At 36.8% G+C, this 27,152-nt stretch overlaps 1 protein-coding gene across 2 annotated transcripts in view; it reads right to left on the reverse strand.

The window, feature by feature from the left end:
• Positions 1 to 27,152, reverse strand: part of NADK2 (NAD kinase 2, mitochondrial) — a 46,089-nt gene that overhangs the window by 6,142 nt on the left and 12,795 nt on the right. The window contains exons 2-11 of one of the 2 annotated variants that reach the window (XM_065874617.1): positions 24,269 to 24,357; positions 23,299 to 23,387; positions 22,162 to 22,243; positions 16,833 to 16,916; positions 14,903 to 15,039; positions 9,940 to 10,018; positions 6,910 to 6,975; positions 5,485 to 5,580; positions 631 to 686; positions 453 to 506 (exon numbers count right to left, since the gene is read on the reverse strand). In XM_065874617.1, coding sequence (XP_065730689.1) covers positions 453 to 506; positions 631 to 686; positions 5,485 to 5,580; positions 6,910 to 6,975; positions 9,940 to 10,018; positions 14,903 to 15,039; positions 16,833 to 16,916; positions 22,162 to 22,243; positions 23,299 to 23,387; positions 24,269 to 24,357 — 832 coding nt within the window. The remainder of the gene's footprint in view (positions 1 to 452; positions 507 to 630; positions 687 to 5,484; positions 5,581 to 6,909; positions 6,976 to 9,939; positions 10,019 to 14,902; positions 15,040 to 16,832; positions 16,917 to 22,161; positions 22,244 to 23,298; positions 23,388 to 24,268; positions 24,358 to 27,152) is intronic. The other variant, XM_065874618.1, reaches the window with a different exon arrangement.

Raw genomic sequence — 27,152 nt, forward strand, 5'->3', positions numbered from 1 at the left:
TCTCTTAAAGGAACCCTGAAATAACTGGGCAGGGACATATAGGAGAAGGTTAAAGAGAACATTTTAGTGAATGTGAAGGTAAGCAATCAGAGTTCAGTGAATTCCTTCTCATTTAGAGGATATTAATGGCACACTGAGTTTAGGTGTGCATTTCCTAATTTCCAGATGTGTATTTTTCTACATTTTCCTATCCCCCAGGACATGTTTGCAGTCACACTGTTTTGACACAGAGGTTATATTTCCATGGTTGACAAAAATCATAATATAAAATTCCAGCTTTAAACTTTTTATTGTTTAAAATATATTTTAAGGGGTATTATATTAAGAGCATGTTTGGGTCAAAAAAGCACTATGCTTTGCTTAATTAGACAAGTACACTTCACAATAACATCCTCAAAATATGTACAGAACTTAACTGAAAGTGTTAGTAGTTATGATCATTGGTCACTGACCTTTCTCTACAAATTCTCTGTTCAATGGAAGACTTAAATTTCCTTGTCGTTTTGCTATTGAAAAAGGAAAAGGGGAAATATCTTAATTAAATATTTTATAATGTACAATACAGCTAACATACAATAAAATATATTTAGCATATTATAATATAACATATAAGAGCTATTTGGTACTCACCAATATTTAGAACATCTTCCACAGCCTGAGGTGCAACCCTGTTAATATTGAATGACCTAGAAGCAAACACCATATACATCTTTTCTTATTTTAGTTCTAAAAACATACGAAAAATGAAAAAGGAATAATCTACTTAATGTACAGAAAACTCTTAGAAATTATCAGGAAAAAAAAAAATGACCAAAAGACAACAGCCACCTTATACAGTTTTAAAAAGTGGGCAAATAGTTCATGGGTCTATATGAAAAAAATGTTCAATCTTACTCATACTTGAGGAAATACATATTAAAACAAGACTTTTCTCAGATTTTAAAGATTAAAAACTGACAATGTATTGACATGGGTATGAGAAAAGAAGTGTCCTCATATACTAATGGAATTATAGAGATTGCAATTGGAAGGCAATTCTGCTCTATTAAGATTTAGAATGAACATATTCTTCAACCTAGTAGTCTATCCTAAAATATATTTGTACATATAATACACAAAGACAAATACAAGGATATTTACTGAAGCATTATTTATAATAGCAAAACAACTGGGAAGCACATAATAGCAAAACCATAGGAAGCTGGGTAAATAAATTATATTATAGCCACTCAGTAGAATACTATGTAGATATTAAAAAGGCTAAAATACAACTATATGTACTGATAATGGAAAGATAACAATATGTTAAGTTAAAAAACCAAAAGCATTATATGGTATGTATATAACTTACCTGTTTTACTTATATTAAAAAAATATATGCATGTACAGAGTGGTTATATCTGGAGATTAGTACTAGAGATATGAAGTGAAAGAGACGAACTTTTTGTTGTATACTCTGTATTATTTAACATATTTTAAAATGTGTATTTCTTCAAATTATAAAATAGTTTCTGAAGATGAGAAATCTTTTACTAGCAAGATGCCTTGCTTAACCACTTAGGAACAAACATTAACACAAACATGAATAACTTTTTTTTAAATTAATTAAGTTATTTATTTTTGGCTGCATTGAGTCTTCATTGCTGTGCGTGGGCTTTCTCTAGTTGCGGCGAGCCGGGCTACTCTTCACTGTGGTGCGCAGGCTTCTCATTGGGGTGGCTTGTCTTTGTTGAGAAGCATGGGCTTCAGTAGTTGTGGCACACAGGCTCAGTAGTTGTGGCGCACAGGCTTAGTTGTTCTGCGTCATGTGGGATCTTCCCGGACTAGGGCTCGAACCCATGTCCCCTGCACTGGCAGGCGGATTCTTAACCACTGTGCCACCAGGCAAGTCCCTCAATAACTTTTAAAAGAAGCTCTGTGCTGGGGTCTAAAAAGATGGTTAAGGAAAGGTTTTTAGAAAAAAAACTCTTCCAGGTAATTTGGAATTCTGCCTCTAACTCTTCTCAGTAGATAATCCACACGAACAGGCACAATGTTGCATAGTCACACAATTCCTAAAAAAATCTAGGCCCTTGCCCTTCCTATTTTTCACCATTATCTGTCCTCCAATTTCACATTCCAAACACCCCAGGCTCATTCTCGCCTCTGTACCTTTGCTCATACTCACTATGTGGTATAAAGCAAAATACTTCGAGTGTTCTGACTTTCTTATTGTTTACTATGAGGTTCACAAAACCTATCTCATTTGCATTACTGTCACACACTACAAGACATAAGGCACTTTAGGCACTACCTGGCTCACAGCAAGAACTCAACACTGAATGAAAATGTCAAATGCAAGGAATATGTATGAGTTATACTCTAATTCCTCTGAATATACGCATTACTGAAAGATACTGTTTTGGAATTATACTTTAAATTAAAAGATAAGCTATTTATTAGGGTGCCACTGAATTAAAATATATTTAGGGCAAAAGATATTAATGACTTATATCTCCTTATTGTAGTTAGACTTAGTTTAAGAGAACGGAAGTCTTGTAAGACATGCTCTAATGTTCCTAGAACTATGACTTATTAGAGATACCACAAATCAACACAAACTAAGTTCTCTGAATTGGGGTTAAATTAAAACTAATTTCCTGTGGTTGTAATCTAAATCTCAGCCAATTCACTCTACCTTTAGGAGTGGTTTACATTCTATATCAAAGACAAACTATATGCCAAAGCAGGTGTTAGCTAGCACACAACTTTTTCCTTCGATCTACAACCTTCACCATTCTAAGAGTTCTGATTTGAAACTGGACATAACTTCTACTAAAGACAACCAAATTGAAAGACAAAGAGTCTCATATCTTCATCAGCTAGTAAAACCTTCTCTTAAGAACAGCTCCTCACCCTTAATTAAGTCTGGTAGGGCAGAATGTATGGAGGAGGACTGGCAACAGTCTTAAGAACTCATGGAAACATAAATATTCCCGCTCTGTGGAACTTCTCCTAGTGTGTGCTAGAGATCACATCCCACACTGGGAAGAGGACCGAGATGAGAATGCAACAATGCAGAGATACTTGCTATGCAACATAACCGTTACATCCTATGTCTTGTGCAAGAATTTTTGGAAATGCAAAGATGGGATAGCTAATCCCTGAACTCTCTTCCCCCCCGACCCCAGACACATGATTAGGCTATATTTCCCACCCCCTCTTGCCACATAGCATGTAACTAAGCTCTAGCTAAAGGAACAAGTGTGGCTATCATGGGCAACACTTCTAAGCATGTCTCACAACCTCCCACAGGGAACCCGTCCATGCTTTTCCTCCTCTGTGGCTCATGAGGTTTACAGCTTATAGTTAAGTCCAGAATTTAAATCCTGCCTCCACCATTTATTAGCCACATGGCTTTTGGCAAGTCAGCCAACTTCTGAGACTTTTTAAACTCTATTAATGAAAATAAAATCACTTAATTCCAGAGTATTTTTGAGAATTTAAATAAGACAATATACTTACTTGGGACGAAGAAAGTGCTCAAAGATGGTACTGCAGTAAGTTGAAATTAACATATAGAACATATAACTTTCCCTCAGTCCCTCTGGCCCCTAGGCTTCTCTTTTCTCCCCCTACTTTCTGAAGAGAAAAAGGATCAAAAGATACATGGGAAATGCAATCGTAACAAAAGAAATGTTATCAGTTATGACAGGGAGGAGAGTAGAACGTGTTAGAAGCAAGTAAGCTACATAGGGCTGAGTAGAGAAGAAAAGGGACTGAGTTAACCAAGGTGGCAGGGACAGGATATAGTTAGAGAGACAGAGTTGGTTCTACACCAGAGCATGGGAGACAAAGCAGACTTTAATAAGCAACACAGAGAAGACTGAAATTCTAGTCTCAGCCATACTTATTTAAATGCAACATCAACACAGGACTCAACTATAAAGTGTGTGGTAGGGGAAATAAAACTCAATTTTAAAGCATCCAAACTTAAAGTCTGTTTGATAAGCACTGTTTTAGCTATATCTGTGAGCATGTAGTCATTTATTCAAAAAGTATTTAAGTGACTTTGTATTAAGTACTGTGCTATGCACACAAAAAATTAAGCAGGAAAAAAAAAACACTAGTCATCATCCCATGTGCCTCAAGTTGCTCAAACTAACTGGGTATAAGCTTATCAGAAACTAATAATGTGCTAGGTGCTATAACAGTGTGATGAGGAAAAAGTGCTGGGTAAGGGCAAAAAAAGGGATCAATTAATTAGGCTTATGAAAGGAACTAGGTCTTAAGTAAAGGTTTCCTACAGAAAATGGCATTTGAAGATTGGAATTTTCAGCCAGTGGATGGAAAGGGGAGAGTGTTCAGGCATTCAATGCAGGAAGAAGGTGCATTGAGCAAAAACAAAAAGCCCAGAGAGAACGTGGCTTGTGCTAAGAATTGCAAGTAGCTTGCAGTGTCTCCAGTGTGATGGGTTAAGGTCAGGCAGGAGTAGGCTGGCAAGGAGGTCATACTTAAAGGGCCTTATGTGACAGTCTGAGCAATGTGAACATAGGAGTCAATGAAAGTTTTAAAGCACAGAAGGAAATAGGGAGATATACCTATATTTTAGAAATATTACTCTGTGGTAGTAGTATGAATGACAGCCTGAAGAATAAAGGGTGAGACACAAAGAATATTCACTGAAAAGATGGGGCCCTATACCAAAGAAATAGCAATAGAAACTGAAAAAGGGGGCTTGAGCTTCTGAATTATATCTGACAGGATTTAGAGACTGATAGGGGAGAAAAGGGAGACTCAAAGACAAGAGCAAGGTTTTAAGGAATAATGTGTTTTCCTGAGAATATGATGTCAAGGTTAAGGGTGATACTATTAAGCAAGACAGGGAACACGGGGAGAACAACTGAAGACAATAAATTCAGTTTTAAATGTGTTGAATTTGAAATGCTATTGAAATCCTATGTAGTAAGTGGGTTTACAATATGAGGTTATACTCAAGAGAGAGGACAGCTACAGATAAAGGTCTGGGAGGCATGTGCATGTGTGTACTAAGAAGTAGAAGAGACTTCCCAGAGAGAGGTCACAGGGTAGACAAGTTGCAGGATGTCCCAGGTTATCTCCAGTTAGGCCTTGAATGCACAAACCTCCAGCATATGTTTTGGTACTGTACTTTGTTTTCATTTCTTTACTATTACTTGAAATGTTCATTTTTAAAAATATATAGTCCCTCAAAACATATCTCATTTTCTTTTTTCTCTTTACAAACCTAGTATGGGAAGCTAAAGAATGACCAGATCCAGGCTGCGCTATAATCTAAGAAGTCAAAGCCGGACTCCTGGACCCAATCAATAAGTGTAGCTAAACTGAGCCAACCGATATAATAACACCAGGCTAGCTACCTCTTGCATATTAGAGGCCTTAGATACACCAATATGAGATAGCAACTAAATTACATTACTTAAAGTATTTCACAAAAGTTGATAAGCAACATCTCAAGTTACTCACCAGGCCTTTGATCCTGTTCCAGTACACAAATTGAGCCCTGAACTCTTCTGTTTTTCCCATGGACCATCATCAACTGAAATCTCATAGTAGGAAGCCCTGTGAATTGAGAATATAAAAGTGGATTGGCTGAACTTATGGCTCATGGTAAATAAGATAAACATAGTCTTTCAGCGCTGATGAAATCTAAGTAGGCCAGCTTGACTCAGACATACCTGACTTAGTCGGCACACACATCATGATGCTAATTTCAATACTAATTAAGTGAAAAAAATTCTAAAATATCTGCATGTCTGCATCCCTCTCTGATCTATATGCGCCTCCTTTCTATCAATACTTTAACATTTCAAACAGGAGCTTCTTGTAAATTTTTACCTAGCATTGCTGCTACTGCTTTTATGGAAACATACAGAACCTTATTTCAGAATTCAAAAAGAAAATACCATTCCTAGGAGAGTTTCATTCTTGGTAGCTAGTCCTTGTTACATCTAAGTCTGCATCTAATCCTTCAAGTTACCAATAGTTTCTGCTAAACTCTTGTTTCTTAAGTTACATACTAATGTGCCTTTTGAATTGACAGTAAGCTAGCAGAGATGATGAAGTTCTAAAGAAAAATCTCAACCAGTCCTGGATCACTGGGCGAAACTAGGAAACAAGAACTGTAATTTTTTAAAAGATTTATATTTCTTAGTGTATTTAATAAATACGGAATCAACTGAGTCTTCTCCCACCAGCAATAATGACACTATTCTTTAACTGCATGAATGTATAAATGATTTGCAACTATTCAAAGAGCTTTTGAAACACGTAAAAGCTTATTTTGTGAGCTATATCTTGAAATAATGATGTCACTGGTCAACAAATAAAAAAGTTAAAATAAACCCTTAACAAAATACAGCTTTTCAAAATAATGACAATTATTAGACATGCCTGCAAATACTAACATTCAATAGATAATTTGTCTCTTATTCTAACCCTTTCATTTCTCCTACCAAGCTCTTGGTTTGTGAACATTTTACATGATATAACTCCACGTCATTTTTTCTCTAAAGTCAGCATTCTCTACAAAAATAAAAGATAGCAAGCCTAATATTCACATTTAATCTATCTCATAGCTTTGTTATATCTTCCTAGAAAATTAGGAATTTTAGGTACATTAGGAGCCTATTATACACAGACAAGCCATCTGAATCCATAGGAATGGCTGCTATTATGCCAGAATCACATAGAGCCAAATATTATAGGTAAGTGAGGATAGAAGAGAAGCAGAGGTGAAGAGAAAGGAAAGTATAGTCAGGTGAGAGACGTTGAGCCCAAAACAATGAACAAATTTAGTGTCATTCCCACATGCAGGTTTATCAAGATTAGTCAACTCAGAGAATTTTGGCTTCAGGGAGATTATTTTTTTAAGGCAGCAATAAAACTCACAGTCCCTTTAGAGTGGGTATACTTCTTCTTAAATTGTCCACTGCTACAGCCCAAGAATAAGACATTCTAGGTTAGAACAAATAGGAGAAAAGAAAAAAAAAACTGGGCTTTTAAAATGTTCTTAAGTCTAAGAACATTATAAATGAGGCAGGAATAATATTGCTGCACTTCGTATTTTCCAAGCAAAGCACTTCAGTTTTCAGGAAGACCACAGTTCTATTGTATACACTGAAGAAGAGCACAGGCTTACCCTGGCTCTGTTATTTATTAATTGTGTGATTTGGGGCAATTTATTTCACTTCTCTGAGCCACAGACTTCCCTACAAAATGGAGATAATGAAAACATTTGGCAGGACTCAATATTTATTCATTCCATAAACATTATTAAGTGCCTATTATGTTTTAATAAGCACTGTGTTGGTAGTGGGGATTTAATGGCAAACATAATAGACACGATCTTCTTGACGTTTATATTCTAGTGGGTAGGTCAGAAATTTTAAAGTAAATAATAATTACCAACTATTTAGAGTGCTGTTTTCTGCTTTAAGCAGTAAACAAGATGCTATATAAGAAATAATACAAGATGACCTTTAGATAGCACTGCCAGTAGGAAGGCGTGTACAGGCAGGGGCAGTCCAAAAATTGGCAATACTTCACAAGTTTTCATGACAACTCAATACAGGATCTGGAATCAGAAATTCTGGGTTTACATGATGGTTCTGATGCTAACTAACTAAATATATGACCTTGGGCAAGTTATCTGAATTCTCCAAAGCTCAATTTTTCACTGATCAATACAACTACTTTTCTCACAGAGCTGCTATGAGCATACATGTGACAACTTACACAACATGCACAGTGCCTGACACATAGCAGGCATCCAATAAGTGTTCATTTCCTTTCTGCCTAAGGGTCTATGTCATAGAATCTTTAAAAATAAGTTCTAACATTTCCAGTAGTTAAATCTTTTTCAGTGGCATCAGAAGCCAACCCATTGCTGCCCTTATCTTAGTAAAGATATCAGGTGAGGCATCTAAGATCACAAAAAGAACAAGCATCACACATCAGGGGTAAACCAACCAAATCACGACCACCACAAAAAATAAAAGCATTCAGTCTAAAACCTCCTAATGGGACTTCACTGAATTTCCAAAAAATCTATCAACTGACCCCAGTTTTCCTCCTTTTATAAGTTATTTTTTAGTAAGTACAAATCATAAAGCAACACTAGTAGAAGCTCTCAGAAGTTATGACCTTTAAAATATACAAACAGAATAATGTAAGCCATTAAATGGCTTCCCTAGAATTAAGCATAAACTCACAAAACATCTTTACCTTTGTCATCTATTTATTTTAATGCAGACCTCCTCCAATCTCATTTTGAAGTTGTTCTCTTCTGCCTCTTTAGCAATAATGACTAGATTATATCACTAATTAGAGTTACATTCTCTTCCTTCTCTCTTATGACACAAATGTATCCATTACTCATTTCCATGTTGTTTCAAACTTGATATGCTATATACAAAGTTTTTCTGTTGCTGCATAAGTCTTACTATATTAAATACATCTTTACATTTTACCATATTTTAAAGTTCTTTAAGTAATATATTTTTATTTGATTTCTTTGAAGAATACATTTTACTTTTAATAATTTTTAAATTATGTATTTTACTACCTTTATGTGAGATACCACTATCTTTACCTTATTCATCTTTATATCCCTAGTGGGTGCACAATGTATTTTAAAGCATATGTTTAAAATTATATTAATAAAATAATTACAACTCAAAAAGATCATTCAAATCATTCTGTTGAATCAAGGCTTTGCTCTCTTCAGTACTACCTACCTCAGTTAAGGTATTGGCTAAAATGTGGCTTTTTTAAGACAAATTTCTCTCATCATAATTAAACTTCCTATAAAAGGATATGACTTATAATAAAGAGAATTTCAGAATATATGAAACTCTCGGTAAACTAGGGAATCAATTATGTGACCTTCAAAGGGTCACATGGTTCTGGAAGCAGGAAAGTAGGATATAGATTCATCTCTATCTTCCACCCCTAATTCACTTACATCAACAAAAATGAGAAGGAAAGTTCTAACATACTACCAAGAGTTAAATTAACTTTATATTATGGCAGTCACTTTATAACTGGTAACTGGTGTCACACAAAAAAATTTTTGCAAAAAATTTCTACTGACAATTTAAGCCTAAATTATATTCAACACTCACAAAATAGATTTTATCAGTAATAAAATACTATATTTTTATATTCCTAGTAAAGAGCTTCACTAACCTTAATTTTTGGTAATGATGGTTACAAATCTTAAGCTGTCGATACAGTTGCTTTATGATGTTGCACTAAGAAGGATTACTATTATCTATGTAGTATACTTGCCAAAAATGCTCATTCTGAATCTTATCATGCAGAGAAGAAAAAAAATCATACAAATCTAAAAAAGGGAATATTCTACAAACCAATTGGCTTAGACCATTCAAAAATGTTAAAATCATAGATGACAAAACAGGGGTGGGGCTAAGAACTGTTCTTGATTAAATCTGAAGGGCCATGATAGCCAAATGCGTTCTCCTTACCTGCATCCTGGACCAAAACAAGCAAACAAATCAGCATTAAAAAACATTAAGACAGTCAGTAGGGCAATTTTAATATGGACTGTCTATAAGATCAATGTTTTTTATCAATTGCAAATATATACCTATATATCATTCTCTTAAACATTTATAAAGCACCTCTATGATAGATTAAAGGCTCTGAGAAATACTGCAGTAAAGAAATCTGAGTAACTTTGTTTAACCTAGGGTTTCACAAACGTTTTTAGTAATAACACCTTCTTTCCTCTTAACATGTATTAACATGTACAAAGGTTTGGAAATATTTCATTAAATAATTCATTTCTCTTACTTATACAGTATCAATCATTCACAAATCTTAGGCTGTAGAAATAAATAGCTTAAAAATTACTAAAATATTAACATTTCAAACTCAAGATCACAGGTTGAAAAGTACCTGGATGACAGACTCTCCCCAATGAAGACTTCATTTAGTGCTCTCACTGGCAAGAGCTGGGGTCCAGAAGCCTCAAACCCTGAAGGTAATGAAAGAAAAATCCAAGACGGCTCCTTAAATTTTTGAAATTTTATCATATAAAATTTATAAAATATTAATATATTCATATTTGTCTTTGTAGTGTCTATACCTTAACATTATTAACAGATAAATTAAATCATATTTAAAGTATTCATAATACAGACCCACAAAATCATCTAAACATTATGAAGCAATGAAGCCCCTGTCTCTCCAAAATAAAACTTAGGTCTTCTTGAAACAATTTTTCAAGAGTCATAAAATATATTTATCCATAGCATAAGATTCATGTGGTCACACTTGACTTAGTTTTACTCTGGAAGCTTCAGTAGTAGAGACGATCAAGTACTTCCAAAGGAGAGCCATTCTGGATTTAAGCAGCAAATTACATGAATGGCTCATATAGGAAACCAAACCAGTTATGTTAAAACTCAGATTACTTTTTCAAATAGAAAACCTCAGGAGTGATTTTTAGCAATGGCAGCACTGGAGGAACAGAGCCACGTCTCTTCCTATGACTCCTAAAAAAATGTCATCTATTTTTTACTCTATAAGGTTGTATGCACAGATTAAGTGATCTTCCTTGATGATTACTTAAACATCACGCCATCATGCAAAATTCTCCAAAGAATTCCCACTGCTTTCTGGATCAAACTTGTGATTGTCACCTTCAAATGGTCTCTCTTACTTTTTATCTTTTACCAGTCTCCAAATGGAAATGCCAGGCTCTTCCTCTCAATGTCACCAATAGCAGATTCATTGCACCCAAGTATCTCCTGGTGGGCAAGCACTATGGAACAAGTTCCCTTTTCTGTCTCCTCCACATCTTTTTCCTTAGTCAAAGCTTAAAAGTCCACCTCAGCTGTGGCAGCAGCTAGCCTCTAAGATGGTCTCCAGTGATTCCTGCCTCCTGGTTTTCACATTCTTGTACAACTCTCCCTCTCACATCACACCAGGATTAGTCTATGTGACCAACGTATGGCAGAAGTGACGGTACGTCACTTCTGAGATTTGGTTAAAAAAGACACCCTGGCTTCTACCTTGGTCACTCTCTCTCTCAGATCACTTGCTCTGGGGGAAGATATTTCATAAGCAGTCCAATGGAGAAGCCAACATAGTGAGGAACTGAAGCTAACAGCCACGTGATGAGTTGTGACGCATATCTTCCAGTACAGTCCTGTCTTCAGATACTGCTGTCCCGGCCAACAGCTTGACTGTCACCTCCTGAGAGACCCTAAACTCAAACTAACAAGCTAAGCCACTCTTGGATTCTTGACCTTCACAATCTCTGTGAAATCATAAATATTTTGTTTTAAGATGCTCAATTCTGGAGTAATTTGTTACATTTTAAGATTCTATGTTTCAGGGTAATGTGTATAGATATCTAATACACATTAGATACTTAATACACTAATAAAACTTTCCACCACTGTCACCAACACAACCACCAATCTATTATTTTCCTCTGACTTGTAGCCTATTTATGTTTATTGAATATTAATTACATGTATCTCATATCTTTTGGATTATAACTGCCTAAAGTGGCCCAACTATTCTTTCGATTATAAGCTGTTGTTACAATACCAAGGAACCTTTTAAAACTTATTTGACTAAATTATGTAATGGGTTAACATTATCAGCTAAATCTCATTAATATAGTAGAAAGAATGTGTCACAAAAAGGTATATAGAAAATTTGCTGTGTTTAATCGAATTTGATTGTACTTCAGACTGCAAAACCTAACTCTTGAAACTCTTAATTTGGTACTAGATATATTCACATTTTCACATCTGACAAGTTTTACCGATGTAAAAAGTTAAAATTTATTGTTTAAATTATTTTTCTTTGCATAGGGTAAATCACTAATGGAATGTTTTACATCTCCCCACAGATTTTCTGCAAATGCTCAACTAACAGTAAGTACTCACTAAATATTACTAATAAATCTGAAATCTCACCATCAAACTGTAACCATATATTTTTATTTTATATGGTCTTGACTTTTTAACCTCTAGACCCGTTTTTCCTCATCCTAATTTTCCTTTCTGTATTGCACTTTTATCATGTGTGCTTGCTGAATTTCACTTGAAATCTTTTATCAAAGAAGGAAGAGAAAACGTAAAATTGCTTCGAGTCTCATTAATCATCTTAATTCTGCTTATATTTTCTTTCATGCTAATTGACTACCAAACAGTATCTAATCATGAACTGTTCATTTACAACTTGCTTCAACAGGACATGATAAGATGGACTCAATACCAATTAACAATTTTCTATCCAAGAGAATGCATTACAAAATTAATTATTAATTTGTATTTGTAAGTATAGAATTGTTATACTAGTGACAGAGACTGCAACCCTGTGCAATTCCCTCACACTGTCAGACTGTTAGACTATGCTTCCAGGTCTACTCACATTGGGTATACCTATGGGACTAGAAATGGCCAATAGAATATGAGCAGAAGTAGTGAAAATGCCTGGCTCCTAAAACTTCCCTAAGGATCCTCCATGCTCTCACTGTCTTCTTCTCCCCACAAGCTACACAGGACCCAACAGAAGACTCAGAGGCCTTAGAAGATGGTAAGAGCCATTGTTCAGAGGTTGCCTGAACACCCCTTGGACAGTGAGCTGAGCTCTAAATAAACCTTCAGTATGTTAAGCCACTGAGATTATGGGATTGTTTATCAAATCAATTCACTTATCCAAATTAATACAACCAGGCTTTCAAATAAGAAAGTTACTAGTTTATGTGATTAAAAGTTTTTTTAAAAAATAACTAATAAATCAACCCTACCTTCCCTTGAAGTTATAAAGGTAATAAAAATGAACTCTTCTTCATTAACTTGTATACAAATATAACCTAGTTAAGGACAGATAACACTAGATAGAAAATTTTATTTGCTTAAAAGTTAAATCATCCCTTTTGTAAGCTGAAGTTTAAAAAAAAAAAACTAGGATTGTTTTTCTCTGTAATCTTTTGTTCTAAATTAGAAAGCGATCAGGGATCAAACATGGTGGTATATTTATAATCTCAAACGTACTCCTATATTCAAAAATCCCAAATGGCAGCTTCCTAGAAAATGTTCCCTGCCAACTTGAAGAGAATTTAAATAGCAAATATGAGATTATCCTTAAAATCCTTCTAAATTTTTCTCAGAAAATAAAGCTCTTTTATCAAAAAACCCCCCAAAAAACCCTCTAACAAGCCCACTAAAATAGTGCCTAGACATTGTAAATGTTATATAATTGCTAATAACAATATTAGTAATTAATATAAGTAAAGTAATTTCCAGGGTTATTATTGAGAAATCTGAAACTACTGTGATTCCAGATTCTTTATATATCAAAAAACCTGTTCCAACCACAATCACCATCAACACCACCATCACTTCCTTTCTGGAAGCTTGCAAGAGGTTTGCTTTATCCCTAGTATTCTGACATACCTTGGTGTGGGACCTCTTACCACTGACTATATTAAGTACTTTGTGGGTCCTTACATTCAAAAACTGGTGCCTAAGTTTTGAGAAATTTTCTTATATATATATTTTTTATCTCGAACATTTTCTGTTCTTTTTCTAGAACACTAATGAGATAGGAACATCCTGAATATTACTAAGTTTATGTGTAATTTTGTTTCATATATATTAATTTAGCTTATAAACTAAAAACAGTGAACCTGAGATAGGAATCTGAGCAATGAACGTTTAAATACCAAGCTACATCTTTCCTATAATGCTGTTGGTGAAAAAAAACCAAATCCTGAACATCTTTTGGAGACAGCAATAACTTCTTTTCGTGAGGTATAAAGTAAAATTTCTAGCTAAGATTTTAATATCTTAAAAAAAATTTTAATCTTAATATTTACTGCAATCTTTCAAAAATGATAATAAGAAATCATATGCTAGATGTCTAGATTTTTCAAAAATAATTACTTAAAAGCTTTCTAAAAATCAAATGATTTTTTTTTCCCAGGGAAGAAGAAGCATCTTTAAAAGATGGCATTAACTCAGTTTAGGAACATGTTACCCTATAAAGCTATAAATCACCATGAAAAACTCTGAAAAAAAATAAACATAAGTAAACATCAAGATACCATGACAAGACAGAAACAAAGACAGAAAGCAGATATGTAAAGATAGCTTTTGCTGATAAGTTTAGCCAAGAAATGAAATGCAGGAGGAAAAAATATCCTTTTATACAGTCCACAGACATTTAGGGTATCTCTTGGGATCTTCTTGCATCATAAAAGTCTTACAGTTACTGGAAAAAGCGGGAAAATATTGCTAAATTATAATCCACAAATTAGCTCAAAACTGAGCATTCATCTTAACACAACAAAAAACCTGCGTATCAGCTTATGCTAATATTTTCTTAGCATCTTACACAAGTATTTGAAATGCAAATCTTAAAGCTGGGATGCGAAAACTTCCTAACAAAAAGATTCTAATCAATAACTAGAACCATGGTAAATATAATTAAATGTTAAGTATATAAATGTATAATTATTATGAAATCTTTCACAGATTAGTTCATTTTCTTTCTACCACTTTCTTTTTCCTTTCTGACATTTCAAAGATTAAGGCCAGGAATCTTTCCCTAAATATCAACTATCCTCCTGGACATTTTATAGTCCTTCCCTAATCAATGAGTTTTCAAACCCACTCTAGAAAAAGTTTCACATGGAAATATGCTATACTTGTTATTTCAGAATCTAATCATAATAAATTTTACAACTCAAGTAGTTCATTGCACTTCCTTAAGTGTTGTCAGTGGCACTGAAATCCCCAAATAAGTTAATTATAAATTATTACTTCTAGAAATTAGAGATCAAAGGAACTATAAATTACATATTGCCCCAAACACACGTAATTCCCAATCTACCTACTTTCATCATGAACTCTCTCAATGTTGAAGGCTCTACTATGCTGATTCAAACTTAGCTGCTGTTCGTGAAGGTCCACAGGAACAGGGTTGATGCCAGTCCCTTCAAGGTATAACCTGATTCGCTGCCTCCACAACCATCTTAGAAGAGTGAAGGAAAAGCAAATTATATTAAAATAGAATAAATTAAACAAAGGATTAGACATTATAATTTCTCAAAATTAAAAAATTCATAATAAAAAACTAGTTATTCCATGAACTTATTATACTAGAAACACCTAAAACCCACAGGTTCCTGATCAAAGACAGATTTAGATGTTTATTTCTCTTTTCTATTATAATGGAAATATCTAATGTACTTGTATAAAACCTCCCAAATAACTTGAATTAAAGTCAAACTTTTTATCAAGTATTCATTAAATCCTATATACTTAGCTAATAGCTGTGTTTTGCTCATCGTATAACACATATATAAAAAAGAAAGCATTCTGAAATTAAAACACTATAAGGTTTAGATTAGATTAGATAAAAATTTAGATTAGATAAAAATCCCTTCCCTAAAATTCTGTAATATTGTTTTTTACAATAAGAGATCAATAACAAATATTATAACACTTAAGATTAAACCTAAAACTTAAATGACTTTTTGGTAGAAAAGTGAAGAAAAAAAGAATCAGGTTTAATGTCAAAATCAAAAACTAACATATGAAAAAAGCCAATGGGACAGATTCTACTAGGTAAGTATACAAAAATATACTCCTACTTGGAGTATATTAGTCATTTGTGAAGGTGCTAAATTTCTGAAATGACTAGAAACTGGAATCGTTACTAAAAAAAATGATTCCAGGGACTTCCCTGGTGGTGCAGTGGTTAAGAATCCGCCTGCCAATGCAGGGGACATGGGTTCGAGCCCTGGTCCAGGAATATTCCTCATGCCACAGAGCAACTAAACCTGTGCACTGCAACTACTGAGCCTGCACTCTAAAGCCCGCGTGTCACAACTACTGAGCCCGTGTGCCACAACTACTGAAGCCCACATGCCTAGAGCCGGTGCTCCGCAACAAGAGACGCCACCGCAATGAGAAGCCCGCGCAACACAATGAAGAGTAGCCCCCGCTCGCTTCAACCAGAGAAAGCCTGCGCGCAGCAATGAAGACCCAACACAGCCAAAGATAAATAAAATAAATAAATTTTTAAAAAATGATTCCAGAAGTCAAGAAGATTTAATGCAATTTCACAAATACCTAGAGAAAAAAAGTTTTCTCAAACTATAAAATCTAGGCTAAGTCAGGGAAAGAAAAGTAGTCCAACTTGGCTCTAATTAATCGGCCAACCTCAACTCAGCTCCTCCTTCCACCCTTCTCTTTTCAGGGCAGTCTGACCACTGAACAAATTAAGTGAAAGAAATATGAAAAAACATCTCCACTGCTTAAGAAATACTTAACACGTAAGGCAGAGATACCAGGAATCTCAGCATGGTTAGAGTAAATCTAACCCTCAGTCATTCTGGATGGGAGAAGATGAGGATAAAAACTATAAAATCTCAGAGAATTTGAACATTTAATTTTTCACCAACAGTTTTAATCATCTTTCTACCAAACTGCTAAAAACGTGTAACGAGGTTAAAGTAGAGACATGGCCTCTATCTCACTGAAGGAGAAAAACCTCTACTTGCAATTACATTATAGGCCAAGTGGCACTTGGCAGGGTTTCTCCATACAGCTCAAGTCAGGCTGGAAGAAGGGAAGTTAGATGTGGCTGTGACTCAGCTAATGTATTATTTTTTATGGCTACTGTTACATCTATGGACTAATCCAAATATTATCTAATTTGTTCTGTTTAACAGCATTTTTAATGGCACACATTAATAATATAATTATATAATAATAATATTTTAGTAAGATAATGATAGAGCAATAATAAGAAATTCCTACCTGAACTCACCACGGTAGAACTTCTGTAAGGCTTCTGGGAAGGAATGCGTGTATCGAACAGGAAGACATAAATGACCCTCAGACCTTTATTTTAAAAGGAATTTGCGTGGTGTAAAGGGAAGAAGAAAAAAAGTACTTAATTCAAAAGGTATCACTAAACTACAAAAATCAGATATGAAATTTTTTGAATTTCTACTTCTATAATTCATTTTGCCACAAACTGTCTATACTTTCAACAAGAACAAAAAAAAAGACCAAATAGAAATAGTACTTTAAATACAGGTTTAGTGCCATAATACAACTTAAGTTTCCACATTACAGTAAAACTAAAAATAAAAGCGAATTTGCTACTGATTGATTTCCCTGTAAAATTATCTAATGGTATAGTGGTGTTTGCATCTTACCTTTAAATTATTTAACTATAACTTTGGGCAAGTCACTTTAGCATCAGCTTCCTCATCTCTAAAAGGGCCGTAAAACCACCAATCTAAAAGGTTATTATGAGGAATCAAACTATTTATGTGAAAGTTTTTTGAACCATAAATCCCTTTTAAGTGTCATTTAAGATGTTCTTTTAACCAAAAGAGAACTCACAGCTTAATCTAATGTAACCCTTCATGTGTTCAAAAAATATATAAAGGGGCTTCCCTGGTGGTGCAGTGGTTGAGAGTCCGCCTGCCAATGCAGGGGACACGGGTTCGTGCCCGAGTCCGGGAAGATCCCACATGCGGAGCGGCTGGGCTGATGAGCCATGGCCTTTGAGCCTGCGCGTCCGGAGCCTGTGCTCCACAACGGCAGAGGCCACAACAGTGAGAGGCCCACATACCGCAAAAAAATAAATAAATAAAAATATACACATATATATATGTGTGTATATATATATATATTTTTTAATTTTTATTTATTTATGTATATATACGGATGAGCTCCTTCAAGGAGTTAATAGCTTTATGTGGAAGATAAATTTTTTTTTAAATTGCAAATTACAACGTGTTAAGATTGCCTATAGGTTGATACAGGAAGATGAGAGGATATGGCACCTAACGTGAGGAAAGGTGTCCAGAAAGTTCAATCATCATCATTTATATGATGCTGCAATCTTGAAGGAAAGGTTGAGAGTAGGCCTGGCAAAACAAACCCTTAATAATAACTGTAAATTAACACAAACGTGAAGAGCAGAGAAAAAGGCTTTTACAAAGTTGTGATTAATTAATTCACCTGAGAGGGTCAACACTGTGGTTAAGAAACTTAGGCAGGGGACTAAATTTTTATATCTACTGCAATACTTCTCTACGGTGCTAAGATTATAAAAGATAATCAACATTTGGTAGAATACTTATGGAGGTCAACTTCAGGTCCAAAACACTCTAGAGAGAAGAATCTAGTCCTGAGCTGGAGGATTCACTTTCATTGTGGCTCACTCACTGGTGCTGGCTGTTGGCAAGAGGCCTCAAGTCTCTCTCCATGTGAGCCTCCCCACAGGGCGGCTCTGGTATCCTCACATCACTGTGGCCGACTTACTCCAGAATGAGCAATCCAAGAGACCAATGCAGAAGGTGCAATACCATTTATGACCTAGCCTTCGAATTCACACACTGTTATTCCATATTCTATTGGTCCCACAGGCCGGCCCTGATTGAATACAGAAGTGGGAAGGGAACCACATAAAGGTGTAAATACTAGGAGGCTATCTTGGAGGTTGGCTATCACATGCCCTCTATCCCATTTTGATCATTAAGCATTTAAATGTCGTAATTATTTACAGGGGTCAGTAGAGTGAGTACAGAATACAAAAGAGAAAACCGAAATTGTATATTTAATTTAGATGAGTCCACAAGTGAGCCATCTTAGAAGTAGATCCTCCAACCCAAGTCAAACCTTCGGATGCCTGCAGCCCCAGCTGATATCTGACTATAACCTCATGAGAGATCCCAAGTTAAAACCACCCGGCCAAGCTCTTCCTGGATTCCTGACACACAGAAATCATGAGAGATAATAAATGATTATTATTGTTTTAAGCCTCTAAGTTTTGGGATGATCTGTTATGCTGCATTTGACAACTACGACAGAAAAGAAGAAACTTAAGTTGAACATTGACTTCTGGGCTTATTTAAGGATTGTGAGACACCTCTGTGCTTAAGAAAAAGAATTCAGGCAACCTGAATTATGGAACAAGCCAGGGGCTTAATACATTTCTGCCTGGAGGCAAAAAGAAAAACCAGAGGACTTCTAGAACACATCATTTTAGGCAGAAATTAGAGAAGCAACACCTGTTGCTTACCAGTTTCAAAATCCCCACAGGCTAATGAGTATTAAGCCAGCTTTTAAAGGAAAATATGTTTCAACAAACTGTATAAAATATGATCACTAAAGAATCTCCTACTTTAATGATGTAAAAATATGTCATTGCAAAGTTCTAAAATACACGTGCACAAATACTAAAGGCAATTAAAATGCTAGCAATAGAGAAATTAAGTCCTATACTCAAGGAATTTATAGTCTAATGGAAGAGACAATCAAGCAGAAAATAATAGGAAGAGCTAAGTGCTCTCCGTACAAGGAATCATAGTCAGAGCCCAGGAGAGGTACCAGTCTTGAATGAAAAAGAACTACACAGTTGAGTAAGTGTCGTAAGGGCACTCTAGGCAAAAGCACAAACAAAGGCATGAAAAGCACATGGACATCTGGAGAACTCTTTCACTTACTCTTTCAAACTCTTTCTTGATATCAACAAAGCTCCTCACCAGAGCAAAAACTCCCATATGTGAGCCTTCAATCATGACGTTAGGATGCTCATACATTACACTGCACTTAAGAACAACCTTCAGGGGTTAGGGGAGAGGGGACTGAATGAATGTGGTCAAAAGGTATAAAGTTCCATCTATAAGATAAGTACTGGGGATGTAATGTACCACATGATGGCTATCGTTAACACTGGTGTACGGTATATTTGAAAGTTATTAAAAGAGTAGATCCTAAGAGTTCTTATCATAAGGAAAAAAACTTTCCCCTCCTTTTTTTTTTTTTCAGCTATATGAGTTGACAGATGTTAACTAAACTTATTGTGGTAATCATTTCACAACACGTGTAAGTCAAGTCATTATGCTGTACACCTTAAACTTATACAGTGCTATATGTCAATTATATCTCAATAAAACTGCAAAAAAATACAATTTAAAAAAACCCCAGGGCTTCCCTGGTGGCACAGCAGTTGAGAGTCCGCCTGCTGATGCAGGGGGACACGGGTTTGTGCCCCAGTCTGGGAAGATCCCACATGACGCGGAGCGGCTGGGCCCGTGAGCCATGGCTGCTGAGCCTACGCATCTGGAGCCTGTGCTCCGCAACGGGAGAGGCCACGGCAGTGACAGGCCCGCGTAGCGCAAAAAAAAAAACAAACAACAAAAACAAAAACCCCCAAAGAACAGACTTTAGGAAGGATCCTAGAATATTCCTAGAGAGGCATCAGTCTCTTTTTTTAAGCTGAAGAATGTATAGTGCCTACAGGTAAATGAGGGTAGATGAAACTAGAAAAGCAGATAGGCAACAGATGGTGAAAGATCATATATATTATGCTACGGAATTTGCAATATACCTGAAGGTCATAAGGAAACCCTGAAAGACTTTAATTAAGGAGTGGATACAATCAAATTTGTACTTTAGAAAGACCATTAAGGCAAAGTATAAAGAATGGGTTGGAAAGAGCAAGACTGGAAGTTACTACAGTAATTTAAACCACAAACTATAAAGCTATGTTTAAATACAGTGAGGAGGGCAAGAGATGGACTCAAAGGTAAGATCCCTAAAACTTAGAACTAAATCCCTAGACCAATACAACGAAGGGAGTGAGGGAAGGCAGTGAGGGATGGGTCATCACAGCTTCAGCACCCATTATGATTTCATTTATCAAGTATGGGTGGGGGGAAGGAGATAAGTTCATCTGTAGACATGTTACATTTTTAATGCCACCAGATACATGCAAGTGGAGGCCAGTATGCCTAGAATAGCATGAAGAAAGGGAAAATAATAGGACATAAGGACACAGAACAGTCAGGGGCCAGATAATGTAGAGTCTTGAATGTCACAGTGAAGGGGACCAACTGTCCCAGTTTGCCTGAGACTGACAATTTTCCCAGGACATAGGACTTCCGGTGCTAAACTGAGAAAGTCCCAAGAAAACCAGGATGAGGATGAATTGGTCACCCCAGTCATAGTAAAAATTAGATTTTATTCTGAGTTAGATGAGGAACCACAGTAAGACTTTGAGCAGAGGTCACAGAATATATCAAACTTTTATAAAACAATCACTGTGGCTGCAGTGGGGAGAAGAGACTATAAGGTAAGAGTAGAAGCAAGATCAGTGTTGGATATACAGATTCTGGAGTCACCAGGATCTAAGTTAAAACGACAGATGTTAATCAGTTATTCTGGAGACAGTACAGAGTGGAGTAGAAAAGACTCATCCATGATTGAGCAGAAAGATAATGGTACAAAATATTTAAGAAATTTGTCAGGAAAGTGAATGAAGTAAGGGAGAATTAAGGAAAAAAAATAGAGGGGATAAACACACTGAAAGTCAAAGGGCAGATTTACTAGAATTGAGGAAGTAGGACTGCTATTAAGGTAGGTGGCTATGGTCAGAGTGATTTGAGAGGTGGGGAAATTCTAGGTGATGACAAAGTCCAAGTATGATCATGGCTGTGGGTGGCTGGAACAGAATGAGGATAAATGTCAGTGAAGCTAAGGAAAGGAAAAAAAAAGTGATAATAGGGTTTGGTCTATATATTAAGTCAACGAAGTCACCCAGGAAATCAGTGGAGGCATATTCAGGAATGTAGATGAGAGCCAGAAGGAAGGGTAGAAGATGGAACATCATTAACTCATCCATCTTCAGCAACACCAAAGTCACCAGTACTCACCTAGGTCAAGGGCTCAAGTCTATCCTCCCACAGATATTACTCCCAAACTACCTGGGAAGTCAAATGTGAGAACTTGTCCATCCCATATCATAATTTTCTACCACCAACGCCAGCGAAATGTGTATATATTTCTCATGCCTAAGCTAAAAAAGAGAGCTATGTCCTTGAAAATAACGACAAAGAAGAGAAATCTACTAAAGGTAGAGGTCAATTCTACATGCCTAAATTTCATCACTGAAATGATTTTGGAACATGGTTCTAACATTCATGATAGCCAGCAACAGTGATGTTTCCACTTACACAGCATGCACCATAGTAAACACCCTGTACCAATAGGATAAGGAGCTTCCAAATTTAAGATTTATCATAAACAGGTACTATGCAAAGCAAAGCACAAAAAAGTTTTTCCTTACCGTTCTGGGTCAGTGTTTACTCCAATAACTGGTTTAAGTCTGTCCAAGACTTTACTTGCTGCCAAAAGCATTGTGCCATCACCTAAAGGACATAAGACATAACCAGACTTGTTACAAAACTAGTTTTTAACAACATTTTGAACACTAGTTCTTTCAATAATCCCACCTGTTGGCTGCCACAGTCTACTCCTTTCTACCCACTATCCCTCTGTATTATCTCTCCCACTCTAATCCAGAATTTCTCAACAGTGACAAGATGAACACTTCAGGCCAAATAATTCTTTGTTGTGAGGGCTCTCCTGAACTTTGTAGGGTGGCGAGCAGTATCCCTGGCCACCCACTGGATGCCAGCAGTAGCCTCCAGCTGAGAACCGCTATTCTAACTCTATCACTTCTATTAACCAATCCTCTTTCCCTCTCGCATAACATCAGTCCCAATTCATAAATTATTTTGATGAGGATACATCCAACAAAAGTGTCCAGATTTGGATTTTTCTCTCCAAAAACAATGTAAAGGTTTATAGAGAACAGTCACTAACATAATAATAAAGCTCAGGAAAAAACAAGTGTAAGTGTAAGTATATTGGGGCCAAAGAGGGATGGAATTTATCTAATCTCATTAAACTCTATTTTTTTTTTGCGGTACGCGGGCCTCTCACTGTTGTGGCCTCTCCCGTCGCGGAGCACAGGCTCCAGACACACAGGCTCCAGACGCGCAGGCTCCGCGGCATGTGGGATCTTCCCGGACCAGGGCACAAACCCATGTCCCCTGCATCGGCAGGCGGACTCTCAACCACTGCGCCACCAGGGAAGCCCTCATTAAACTCTTAAACTCAACTTTTTTATAAAGACTGGCATAACTAAACCAAAATAGTTATAAATAATCCTTTGAATCATACTTAAAGTTAAATACACACACAGAAATACATGCACAGAACCTTACAGTAACATCATTCACTAGAAAAGTAAAATGTTGTATGAAGCACGTCTTTTAAAACCTGATCCTAAAAATCCAAAAATTTGTCTTATGGTAGGACTCTGAAAGCTTCATCACAGCTAGACCACAGGGTATTTGGCAATATGATTATTAAAGAGCATTTCCATATTCCATCACCTTTACCTCTGCAAAACTATTACCTCCTGCAGCTATGACAGCATCTGCCCATCGAACAGTTTCTTCATCATATTCTCTCCTCTTTACGAGACGAACCTCAATCCCCTCATTCCTAAGATAAAAAAAGTAAAGCGTGTATAAAATTTCCAGTAACATAAAGGAGTATGTTTTTTGAGAGGCAGATTATTACAATAGAGATTTAAAATAAATAAACAAGTTTGTTTTATAAACAAATTTATGTTTAGCTTTGTAAGGTCAGCTTCATCTTCACTTAACCACAACAACCAATTAACTATTAACTATAGGAAGCATATGTATAAACTGACTATCCCAAATCACCATGTGCTTTAAAAACATCTCTTAAAGCCCTTGACGAATAGCAATATTGATTAATTTCCTTTTCTCTACTCTTTCTGATGCTAAAATTCATGAATACAAAATGGCCCAGAAGACTACACCTCGAGAGACAATTTTTTAAATTACAAAAGTGAATAGCTGTTATTTTAAATTCAATGAATATTGAGTGCCAGACACTGAAAGTGACTAAAATACTTTCTAATTTGTGTGTTCTCACACTGATTCTCTTGTATACACAGAAACTTATTTGCTGACTCATTTAGCCCCTAATTAACTGAAGTTTCTGTACTTGTAATTTTTAGACATTCAAAGACTATTATAATGAACACCTACATAATCCACTATTCTGTTTAAGAAATAAAACACTGCACTACAGTTGAAGCCTGCTGTGTACAAAATTAACTCTTTGTAGAAAAGGCACTTCTTGGGCAGACCAAATAATAACTGAAAATCTGTGAAGTTTTCAGAGTACAATAAAAATTTCCTTAAAAACACTATAACATCAGGTCCATTAGCCATGATATAATTTTCTTAAAATGATTCTATAATGGCCATCTTTACTAAAAATCTAAGTATTAGCTGCTAGTAAAAATAAAAATTGAAAGTCCCGCTCAAGACCTGATCCCACAGACTTACCGTAAACTATCAAGAATATGCTCTACATTTTGGGTGTGAATATGATGTCGTTCAAGCAGTCCACTGTAGCTAGAGCCTTTCAATGCAAGCTATATCAAAATAAAACAAGTTTTGCCTTATTACATAATATATATTACATATTATATTTCTTTAAAAAGCCCTATATAAAGCAGAATGGGTTTTTTTTTTTTTGGGGAAGACACATTTTAATGACTATATGTGAAACCTACAAGTATAAACTTAATTAGAAAGTCTGGTTCCAGAAAATCATAACTTGGTTTTAATACCAAACACAGCAGTAAGTTTCCTGAATCATGTGGTCAACGGGATCTCAAAAATCTCATGTTTTACAGCTTGAGTGCTTTTTTTCCCTAAATGGATTTTTAACATACTGCATATGGCTACTGAAGACCAAAGATGAACTAATATTCTAGAAGGCAGTTAGATGACCTTTGTTCTACTTGGATTTTCAGCTCTCTTGTATTCAGATTTATGAACTCTTTGGAATTTACACAATCCAAACAAAGGGCTTGTTAGCTGCTTGAGAATGGATAACTTTTAGATATAAAGACATATAGCCTTCAAGGATTATTTTTCCTAGTCATTTAGAATATTTTATAATGTCACTATCTTATCATTAATATTCTTTTAAGGTATATGTCTTCTGAATAATCTGTAAAGTAAAATGTTGAGAGAGAAGTTTAGAAACATCCATTTAATCATCAAGTAGGAAATATGTCCACTAGAGTGAATGCTAGAATTAAAAAGCATGTTATTTTCGGCATACAACAAAATTACTTACAAAACTACTTACTTACAGAGAAACTATTCAAGAAAAAAACCAGAAGACTAGCAGAAAAGATCACCTACAACTGAAGATATAAAAGAGAACCACAGCAAGACAGGTAAGAGGTTCGGAGATGCAGTATAGTCAATACCCATACCCCTGGGTGGGCAACCCACAAATGGGGGGAAATAATTTACAATTGCAGAGGTTCCTCCCAAGGAGCAAGGGGTCGGAGCCCCACACTGGCTCCCCAGCCCAGTGGCTCTGCATTGGGAAGACAAGTCCCCAGAACATTTGGCTTTGAAGGCCAGCAGGGCTTACTTTCAGGAGAACCGGGGCTTTGGGGAATAGAGACTCCACTCCTAAAGGGCACACACAAAATCTCACATGCTCCAGGACCCAGGGCAGAAGCAGTAATTTGAAAAAAGCCTGGGCCAGACCCATCTGCTGATCCTGGAGAGGCTCCTGAAGAGACAAGAGGCAACTAGAGCTCACCCTGGGGACACAGACACTGGTAACAGTCATTTTGGGAAGCTCGTTCTACCACGAGAATGCTGGCGATGCCAAGCACCATTCTGGAATCCTCCTTCTAGCTTTTTACTGCCAGGATGTGAATCCACAGGTCTGCTGCCTTAAGACCCCGAGGCCACAGATATCCCAGGACCCAGCCCTGTCCACCAGAGGGCCCAAGACCCAGCTCACAAACCAGTACACTCACACTAGCCCTGGGACCCCCAGGGCCCTGCAATCAGAGACCCCAGGACCTGGCTCTGCCCACCAGTGGGCCTGCAACAGTCTGGGGGCCAGTCTCACCCACCAGTGGGTAGGCACCAGCCCCAGGACCCCCTGGGCCCTGGCCCTGGCCACCGGTGGGCTGAAATACCGACTCCAAGACCTCCAGGGCCCTGCAGCCAGAGACTCCAGGACCGCCTGCATCCACCAGTGTGATGGCACTAACCCCAGGACCTGGCCTCACCCACCAGTGGGAAGGCACCAGCCTGGGGATCCTCTTGACCCCAGCCCCACCCACCAGTGGGCCAACACCAGCTCTGGGGCACCTTGGGCCTCTCAACCAACTGCCACAGGATCCGGCCCCTCCCACCAGCTTTGAGACACCCCCGACCCCATAGACAGTCATGTCAAGAACCAGCCCTATCCATCGGCAGGCCAAGACTAGACCCGGGGCCCTTGGCCCCACAACCACCTACTCCAGAACCCAGCTCTGCCCACCAACGCAAGGAGCCCCAGGGCCCCACAGCCAGCAGCCTCGTGACCCAGCCCCACCCAACAGCGGCTGGCAGCCACCACACAAGGCAGGGCCTGACAACCAACCAGACCCGGGACCAGCCACGCCTTCCAGACCACCCACAGTAGTCAGCCCATCACAGGAGGGCCCATACAGCCCACACAGGGGGCACCCCTAGAGCACACAGGTCTGGTGACCAGAGCAGAGTGTGCTGCTGGCATGCAAAGGACATCTCCTATAAAAGGCTGCTTCTCCCAGGTTGGAAAAACATAACCAACCTACCAAATACATAGAAATAAAAACAGCAAATTAGGAACAACGAAGCAACAGAGGAATATGTACCGAATTAATGAACAAGATAAAACCCCAGAAGAACTAAGTGAAGTGGAGATAGGCAATCTAAACCTGATAAAGAGATCAAGGTAATGATCGTAAAGTTGTTCAAAGAACTCTGGAGAAGATGAAATGAAAAGGGTGAGAAGTCAGAAGTTTTTAACAAAGAGTTAGAAAATATATAGATGAACCGAACAGAGAAGAACACAATAACTGAAATGAAAAATACACTAGAAGGAATCGACATTAAATTAGATGACATAAAGGAATGGATCAGAAAGATGAAAGATATAGTAGTGGAAATCACTGAAGCTGAACAGAAAAAGAGAAAAAATAAATAAAAAGAAATGAGGATAGTTTAAGAGACCGCTGGGACAACATCAAGCATACTAACATTCACATTATAGGGGTCCCAGAAAGAAAAGAGAGAGAAAGGGGCAGAGAACGTATTTGTAGACATAACAGCTAAAAACTTCCCTAACATGGGAAAGGATAGACATCCAGGTCCAGGAAGCACA

This window comes from Phocoena phocoena, chromosome 3 (assembly GCF_963924675.1).
Source record: "Phocoena phocoena chromosome 3, mPhoPho1.1, whole genome shotgun sequence".
In the NCBI taxonomy this organism is placed as follows: domain Eukaryota; kingdom Metazoa; phylum Chordata; class Mammalia; order Artiodactyla; family Phocoenidae; genus Phocoena; species Phocoena phocoena.